At 42.4% G+C, this 9,612-nt stretch overlaps 1 protein-coding gene across 1 annotated transcript in view; it reads right to left on the bottom strand.

The window, feature by feature from the left end:
• Window positions 1-5,699: 5,699 nt before the first annotated feature.
• NCOA1 (nuclear receptor coactivator 1) overlaps window positions 5,700-9,612 on the bottom strand; it is a 278,111-nt gene continuing 274,198 nt past the window's right edge. Inside the window, exon 24 of the mRNA XM_011950985.1 lies at window positions 5,700-8,073. Within this exon, the coding sequence (XP_011806375.1) occupies window positions 7,903-8,073 (171 nt within the window). The 3' untranslated portion in view covers window positions 5,700-7,902. The remainder of the gene's footprint in view (window positions 8,074-9,612) is intronic.

Genomic DNA, 9,612 nt, shown 5'->3' with positions numbered 1-9,612 from the left:
GCCCAGCCTCAACTGAAGTCTTGAAGGATGAGTAGAAGGGAAGAGCATACAGGCTGAGGGAAAAGGCTGGGGATGGCAATGAAAGTGAGAACATGGTAAATTCAAGAATAAAGACTGGATCATTTTAGTGGCAGGACCTTTTTCTTTAGAGAGAGTGTAGAGGGCAAAGAAGCTCAAAAGGTTACTTGATTTCAGATCAACTCTAGGCAAGAAGCAGTCACTTAAGATTCTGAAGGCTGTGTTTAGAAAGATTTCTCTGATGATTATGTGAAGGATGAGTGTAAAAGGCATGAAGGTGGTTACTGTAATCGTCTGAAAGAAGATAATTAAGTCCGGAATTTGGTCAGCGAGTAACAGGCCTAGAAAGGAGGAGATGGCTATGCAGCACTACAAAGTGGGACTTCTTGCAATTTAGTGAAACGAGTGGGAAAAAGTTGTTGAAAATGACTGCTAGCAGGATGATGATGCAATTAATTTGGATGGGGACACAAGAACATATTTGTGGGGAACGTTATTTGATTTGGGACTGAAGTTTGAGGTGCTGGAGGTGGAAGGGTGGGATCCATGTGGTAATGCTCACCAGTTGAAAATTTAAAACTGGATTATGAGAGAGACGTTGAAGAGTGGACTTAAGATGTATACACGTGTAAGTGGTACTGCGTTCAAGGGAAGAGTTGTTCAGCGAGTGTACAAGGCCCTGCCTGAGAAACATTATTCTCACATACATTTAAAACATGTATACTTTGACAAACTCACAATTAGAGCTCTGTTGGCCAGGCTGGTCTCAAACTCCTGGCCTCAAGCAATCCCCCCGCCTTGACCTCCCGATGTGCTAGGATTACAGGTGTGAACCACTGTGCCTGACCTAGTTTTGTTTTCAAAATGGAAATCCCTATGAGCCTTGTAAGGAATTTGACTTCCAGATAATAATTTTTAACTCATCAGAATTCCCACAGTCATTGTGTCATCATCTAATGATGTGTTTGTTTGTTTATTTTGTTTTGTTTTTTGAGATGGAGTCTGGCTCTGTTGCCCAGGCTGGAGTGCAGTGGTGTGATCTCAGCTCACTGCAACCTCTGCCTCCTGGGTTCAAGCAATTCTCCTGCCCCCGTCACCTGAGTAGCTGGGATTAACAGGCATGCACCACCACGCCTGGCTAATTTTTGCATTTTTAGAAGAGACGGGGTTTCACCATGTTGACCAGGGTGGTCTCAAACTCCTGACCTCAGGTGATCCGCCCTCCTTGGCCTCCCAAAGTGTTGAGATTATAAGCATGAGCCACTGCGCCTGGCCGGGTGCTTTTATCTCTAGTACTTGTGTTGTGCAGTGGAACCACTGGCAGGTTTCATTCCAAAGCCCAGGGATTGACTCTTGGGCCAAGCACTTGTTAGTCACCTGACTATAAACCTGAGCTTCAGTTTCACCATCTGTAAAATGACCTACTGTAATTGCTTTATAGGATTTTGCAGATCAAATATGTGAAAGTGCTATACAAATGTAAGAAATTATTCACACAAAAGTGGGTTACTAGCCTAGTACATTGCCTGGCAGAGTAGAAATGAAAAATCTGTTAACTGATGTAGAATTTCCACTGTTAGGAAAGCAGCAGCTTCAGAGCAGTGTCTCTGTACTTCCCACAGTACAGCAGTATGTGAAGTACAGAGACAATAGAATAAAATCAAAATGGAACAAAGGCTGGGCTTGGTGACTCATGTCTATAATTCCAGCACTTGGGAGGTCAAGGAAGGAGGATCACTTGAGGCCAGGAGTTCAAGACCAGCCTGGGCAATACAGCAAGACTCTGCCTCTACCAAAAAAAAAATAATAATAATAATTAGCTGAATGTGGTGGCATGCACTTGTAGTCCCAGCTTCTTGGGAGGCTGAGGCAGGAAGATGGTTTGGGCCCAGGAGTTTGAGGGTGCAGTGAGCCATGATCGTGCCATTGTACTCCAGCCTGGGAGAAATCCTGACTCTAAAAAGAAAAAAAGGAGTAAATACCATACTGTAGTCTCGGGGTTCTGCTTTACCTGAGGGCTCCTGGGCACTGGAATGGGAGGAAAATCTTATAGGACAGAAGTTATTCCTTTCAATGTAATTCTTCTTTTCTCAAGTCAATGTCTCAAGTTTGTTATGGACACCCGTGGGCACTGCTTGCTTCTGCTGGTTGTACAAACTACCAGTTCAGAGACAAGCACAAATAATTAGACCAGGGCCAAACTCCACAGCATAAGAGAACGATTCTTTGCCCACAGTAGGATCAAGAGCCAGGGAAAGGCGAGCACTTCCAAGGTCTGATCGAAAAAACCTACTATCCTAGGGTGAACTGCAGGGTCCCAAAATTCCTCGGCCTTATAAAAAGGATCCTCTGTCATTCTTATACCTGCCCCACAAGGAAACCACATTTTCCAAAATTCTTTTAAGCTAAGGGATGACCCTGTAGTTTCATAGAGCTCCTTCTTCATTCCTTGTTTAGACATGCAGGGACAGAATGCTTCTCCCAAACGGTAGTGGGATACCCTGCTGACCATATGCCAAAGATAACCCCCTTTTAGTTGAGGCCTCCAAAGGGCAGCCTCTGACTGCCTCCAGAGAAGGGGCCAGGTCCTCTCTTCTCAACCCCGGAGTTCTTGCCCCTCTTTTCAAAGCTGTTTTAGTTATTTCACATATGAAAGCACTGTCTAAGGTCACAAAAGAGATTAAAGTCTACAGACTCAGAATCCATCCTAAATCATATCGTCCAGGATAGTGAATCCAGAATTTGGAATTAGATTTGGTTTCAACTCCCAATTTCCACTGATAAATGGTAGTGTTTGTGTCATAACCCTTCAGAGCTTGTTTTTTCTTCTTCTTTTTTTTTTTTTTTGAGACGGAGTCTTGCTCTGTTGCCAGGCTGGAGTTCAGTGATGTGATCTGGGCTCACTGCAACCTCCGCCTCCCGGATTCAAGCAATTCTCCAGCCCCAGCCTCCTGAGTAGCTTGGACTACAGGCGTGCACCACCACACCCAGCTAATTTTTGTATTTTTAGTAGAGACTGGATTTCACCATGTTGGCCAGGATGGTCTCGATCTCTTAACCTTGTGATCCGCCTGTCTCAGCCTCCCAAAGTGCTGGGATTACAGGCGTGACCCACTGCACACAGCCTTTTTTTTTTTTTTTCAAACGGAGTTTTGCTCTGGTTGTCTAGGCTGGAGTGCACGGGTGTGATCTTGGCTCACTGCAACCTCCACCTCCTGGGTTCAAGCAATTCTCCTGCTTCAGCCTCCTGAGTAGCTGGGATTACAGGCACATGCCACCACACCCAGCTAATTTTTTGTATTTTTAGTAGAGACAGGGTTTCATCATGTTGGCCAGGCTGGTCCTGAACTCGTGACCTCAGGTGATCCACCCACCTCGGCTTCCCAAAGTGCTGGGATTACAGGCGTGAGCCACCGCGCCCGGCCCAGAGCTCGTTTTCTGACAACTCTCTACAACGACAGCAGAGGATTAAATGAGATAATGTGCAGAGAAGTATTTTAGAAATTATTACAAATTTATTCTCTCTGAATACTTTTAATACTGTCGCCAGCTACAGACTACTGTGTAGAAGATAAAGAAGCCTGTACTTCTGGCAGCACAGGGCTAGTTGTGGGAAAGACTTTAGGTATGAGCCGTAACAATTTCCAAGTGAGGATCCCAATGTCTAGTGTTAATATCTCCTGGAGCCGCGGGCTGGCAAAACTCTAATGTAGATGCCAGCTCAGGAGAGCGCTAGTTAACAACTTAGAACAAGCAGCTCTCTGGGGCTCCTCCCTGTCTCCAGGCCTTCCCACATGCTGCCTCTCACAGCTCTTCACTGGGCTACTTCCTCATCTCCTGCAAGCCTCACTTTGAATGCCATTGCTTCCTCAAGGGAACCTGCCTTTACCTCCAGACGAGGCCCTGCTTAGAAATTCCTACTTGGAATTCTCCTGTGTGCCACTTAATCCAGTTGTGATTATCTCGATCTAAGTCCCCTAACGTGAATATAGGCTCCACTAGGACAGGGCACATGCCTGTCGGCATCCTTTCATATCCCTAGTTCCTCAGATAAAGACAATACAATGTGTTGAATGAGTGAATGAGGCCAGAACTTTGTGTTCCTTCAATCTTGTTAAGAATTCTGGGGGCAATGAAAATAAAATATAGAAAGAAAATTAATTTAGTGCTGGCAGAAAGGGTTCTGGACAGAGGCATGCTTCCTTGGGCAGTTTTCGCCAATAAAAAGAATTTATGGGCTTAATTAAATCAAGATCTTCAGGGGCACAGGAACGGTCACGGCTCAAGCTTGCTCTGAATTACTCATTTTATTTAAGTGGAGGTGCCCTTCTGGAAAGAGCAGTTACTGTCAACCAGGAAATCAGTACAACTGCCTTTGTAAGCAGACAACTGTCCTTGTTTTTTCTTTGTCAGGGTCTAGGAGACCATTTCTGAGGTCTTCCTAAGGAATGGAACCTACTTTAGGTGAAACCACAAAGGTGAAACTTCATTACAACAATCACACTTTTTTCTCAATTGTTTGTATTTGTTTTCCTCACCCCTATATCTCAGGATAACTTTAAATCAACGTTCAGCCTCCTCTAAGGGAAGTTTCATTTTTACCTATCCCAACTGTGGAAAAAAAAGGTTTTGTCCCCCATAAATATGACTTAACAGTTACCAAATCTGTGTACATTTAGGTCTAGGAATGTGTGTGGGAAGTACACCCTCCTTGAGCCCTCTGGAATCACATTTACCCTACGACACAGCAGAAACATCGCCACCTTGGACAAGCCCCTCATTCTAAAATTCACCTTAATCAAAAACCGCCTAAATCCAAAGGGCATCAGCCTAATGGCTAAGGTCGGCACAACCATAAACCACAAATAACATTTCCAACCAGAAACACTCCAAACTCCTCCCTAACCAAAGACATGCTAACCCCAAGATAAGCCCGCTCTGGCCAGAAAGACATCAGCCCCAAGATAACCTCCCCTCCGCCCAGACGTTCCGACCCCACCATAAAACTTCTCCCTCACATAGAAACATTCCAAGCTTGTGATAAGCCCCCTTCACCCTAAAACCAACATATACTCTTACTCTGTAAGAGAAAGCACTCCTGATGGAAATCAGCCAGAAGCCCCTCTCAGGTTTATTTTCTCTAAAATAAATCTGTCTTTAACTGTTGAGCTGCATTTCGTGTTTCTTTCCTCTGTAACTCTTACACCCTAGTCCTACTTAGCCAAGCTGATGGATTTAGGATGCTTTAAAAACAAACAACAGGCCCTAATTCCTATAAAATGCATTGTCACATTGAAGGAGACTCCTCAAGTAAGACAACACCGATTATTGATAAATGTTGATATATTAAAAAAAAAACCAAACAGTAATTGATAGAGACATGGCATCTATGGCCGTGAAGTGTTGCCTGGACCAGATCTTCTGAGTCAAGAAACAGCAGGCCTAGAAGTCTTTAATCATCAGACAATGTCACAGTTAGAACCCCTCAAGGCCTGCTATCATGACTTCAGTTTGACCTTCTCAAATTTCAACGGTCTAGCTCAAATCAGGATGACTTTGAGGATCTTTGGCTTCAGGGATGCTTTATGAACCTTTTATAATACTCGTTAGTTAATTTGGGCTTTGGCAATTTCTGCAGAATATACATTTCATTGCTTCCCTGTAAATGAAGAGGCAACCCATGAGGTTGTTAAACAAATTCTATTCAGTAGCTGGAAAAGTGAATTTCCTGTGGAATGACAGGAATTACATAGAAGCAAGCAAATTTATTTTCCTCAAATGTAGCAATAATTTTAATCTGTACATACATAAAACAAACAGTGCAATTATAAAACCTTGAAGGTGGCATGCAAATTTTAAGGTGCAGTTGGGATGGGGGAGGATGTTAGCATCTCCAATTTTCCTTACCACTTTTTTTTTCTAGTTCCTTATGCAAAAGCACTGAGTCAGGAAACTTCATCTGGAATGCTGAAGTTAAAGGTGAACCTTCCTGCAGTCTGCGTGTCTAAATATCACCAACAAAATGGAAATGACCTCCTAGAGCAGTTTGGTAGGGACTAGAGTAATATGGCTGGCTTTCAAGCTGGAAATGAATGACATCAGGGATGCATTTTCTGAAAAACTAAAGGAGATAATGTTTGTAACTGAGTGTCCTATTTCTGTTTCATAGTTGCTAACCACATGAGCCCTTCCACCAATCTTTTTATTCGGTATAGTTTCTGAATAGATGCTGTTCAGTGGAGTTATTTGTAACTAGGGGTGGTGAGATGCAGAAGGAAGGACCTGGGGAAATGGCTTCTTCCTTGAAGTCTGAGTCCATGCTCCTCTTCCACTGTTCTTATGGCCTTTTCTCTGCCATGCAGGCAGAGGTAGCTGGTGCAGAATGTCAGGTGCTGTCATCATTCACAGGCCCAGGGATGCAGACAAAGGTCAGTGATGGGGGTCTACCTTTGCTTCTTCCACAATACCTTTCTCAAGCTTTCCTGGCTTTGCAGCGGAACTTCTAGAACTAGAAAGTCAGTTCACTGGGTTCTTCACTCAGAGGCCAGGATGAGATGGGATGTGGCAGAGTGACAAGACACAAAGGGAAAATATGGTACCAATTAGCCTCAGAGCAGGATAGAGAAATTTATATTTGCACTGATGAAAATTCAAATTCCCAAAGTCAATCTAAAAAATGAAGATTTCCTTTGAGTATTAATTTTTTCTCTGTACAAGTAGCCTGTGCACTTCTGTTCAGATGATCCCAGGGACACTCTAGGGCAGTATGCTCTAGATCAGCTGGAACAGCTCTTTCTGGCAGTGACATTTTGATTTGAACCCCAAAGTAAATCCATACATGGCATCACAGTTATTAAAATAATGAAATATTACTAACCAAATGTAACTGCAATTCAATCAATGTTATACTTCACACACAAATTTAGAAAAATCAAGAGTATAATAAAAGCATAAAATTAAACAGAAAGAAATCAATTTCTACAAGAAATCAAATATATTTACAATGAGATTTAAAGGGAAAAATAAGCTACTTGGATCATAAATTTAATTTTATTTTAAATAACTTTAGCCTACCTCAGCTGTTAATACAATAAAAGCAGAAAAAACAGGCTGCCTTTTATTTTTCCAGATTTAATCAGAATATTGTATCTACAATAATTGACAGAACTCACTTCTTGTCCTTCACCCATCTCATCAAAAATTATTGCATTTTCCCCCAAACTGTATTTTTTGGATTCCTCTGTGAATATACTCATTTCGCCCTCTTTCCTGGAGGCATCTTGGTTTAAATCCATCTTTAAAAAAAGGAGAAGGGGTACATATGTGGAGGCAAAATATTCTCTTGAAGCCAACAGATACAGAGTTGCTAGAGAAGCTGATTGTACACACAAGCTGCCTGGGATTGGGATGGGGAGGGCTGCTGATTTCGAGACACGTGACAGCCTTTGGTGGACGGGCACAGGCAAAGCCCCACGGGCCCTTCTTCCCGGGCAGGGCTGGGACTGAGCGGCGGAGGCGGAGCTTCATCTTCTTCTTGGAACTTGTCGTTTTGGTTCTCCTCCAAAAGCCTTCATCCAGATAAGAAGCCAATGACTGATTACAAAAATAAGAATAATTAAATTTGGCTCAAGAAATAGATTGTCCAACTGTTCTGCCTTGGTATTTTTTCAATATCCAAGGCCTTTACAAAGAAAGAAACAAAAACATCTTTCAATCTCCCGACAAAAGCAAACTCCTTTTTTTTTTTTTTTTTTTTTTTGCTCCAAATGCTACGACCTGAAGAATGGCTGCAGATTGAGATATCAAAAATCTCAGAAAAATATATAATATATTTGTATATCTCTGTATGTCTATTATTTAAATTTCACATTCCTTTAAAAGTGGTTATTCAGTCAGTAGCTGCTGAAGGAGGCTCTTCTGCTGGGCCTGGGGGGTCTGTGGTCCTGACGTGGGCTTTTGAGTTCCCAGTGGACCAGGCTGGTTCAGGTAAGGGTCCCCGCCTACCAGATTCACTGTACACTGGACGTCAGCAAACACCTGAACCTGTTGCACCTGCTGGAACACAAATAAAAGATGTGTTTAGACAGAAGGGTCTGCCCCCCCGGCTTATGAGTGGGTACTACTTGAAGTGGAAACTCACTAGAGCATTCCTCTAGTCTGTAGTCACCACAGAGAAGAACTCTTCTGTCTTCTTGTCCTACAAAAAGAAAATCGCTGCACTCATTTTGCTCAGGGTTCTGGAAAGTTCACACTTTAAAAATAAAATCAAAATTGGAATGGTCACGCCTCCTATAGGGTTGCCATCAATACTGAAAGTGAGTATCATTGCTAATGTTGCCAAGATTGGGAGAAGCCCAGTTTCAGAGTCTGGGTATCCAGTGATAGGTTTTTAAAAATATGTGATATTTAGAAAACTGGTTTAAAACCATTCTATGGATGATTTCACTAGGATAAAAAATCTTTATGACGTCACTGAAAAATTAAGGGCTTTCAACCAGTATTAGCAAAACAAAACCACAACTCAATAGGACATCAGCATCTAAGGTTAATGTCCAAAGATTTTTTAGTATTTAAATATACTATTACACAGCTCTTTCACATATTGGCTTTAGAATAACAGCAAATTATCATTAGAACAATTTTATATTTGACTTTTTTCCCGACAGACAATCCATTTAAACACATGAGCTAAAAATAACAGTACATCTACCAGCCTTGAGAACAGTGTGAATTTTCCCCTCACTACTTTCAGTAACAATACACTTATTCCTTAAAAATGTCTAAAGTTGCACAGTTCTAGCATATTCTATTGGGAAAACAAAGCCAGAAGTTAGTCTTTACCAACCAGCCTTATTAAAAAGTTGTTCGTAGAACTGATTAAGGCTAATACCACACTTGTGAATGTTCCAGACCAGGAATGGAGATGCCTTCTAAGGCATCTAAGTGTCTCAAACTTTTTGATAAACTTGTGTCTCCTGTTTGATAGGTCATAAAGTAGTTTAGATTAGTGGTGTATTTTTTTTGGTCATTTATCACTAATTCATGCCAATTACACTCAGCTTTTTTGAAAACTTTTCTATCCTAATTGAATAAAAGTTGTTTTCAATCAACCTTCATTAGCCAAATGTCAAATGTTGTATGCATCAGATTTGGACATCAGTCTGTCCCCTGGTCTCCTATCCTCTTAATCCATTTACAGCTCCACTTTCCTCCCTCTCAGATGAGGCAGATAGCCCCCAAGCTGAGCTTTCCTAGTGCCTAAGGAATCAAATCTCTAGTTAGATTTGCACTGCTTTTCTCTCCTTCTCTTCCCCTTTCCCTAGTTTCCCAAATGTGGCTTCTAGTCCCTACATGCTCCCATTTGTTACTGCCTCCTCTGGGCTCTTTCTCTCGTGTCTATAACACACCAGCGCACCCAGTCTGCTCTCCAGCTCCCTCTGTGCCCTCGCTCTGCCTTTGTGGTCTGTAACGTCTCATTCTGACTCTTTCCTTCTAGAGCTTCACCAGGCCTTCCTCTCTTCCTAGGTCAACGATCCCCCTGCCAGCCCTCTTCCCGGTCCTCTGTTCTCTGGGTTCTCTTCCTGTTCTCTCCTG

The sequence above is a fragment of the Colobus angolensis genome, unplaced genomic scaffold (assembly GCF_000951035.1).
Source record: "Colobus angolensis palliatus isolate OR3802 unplaced genomic scaffold, Cang.pa_1.0 Scaffold109, whole genome shotgun sequence".
NCBI classification, from domain to species: domain Eukaryota; kingdom Metazoa; phylum Chordata; class Mammalia; order Primates; family Cercopithecidae; genus Colobus; species Colobus angolensis.
The sequence above is the reverse complement of the archived record's forward strand: the minus strand, read 5'-3'. Positions and strand labels throughout refer to the sequence as shown.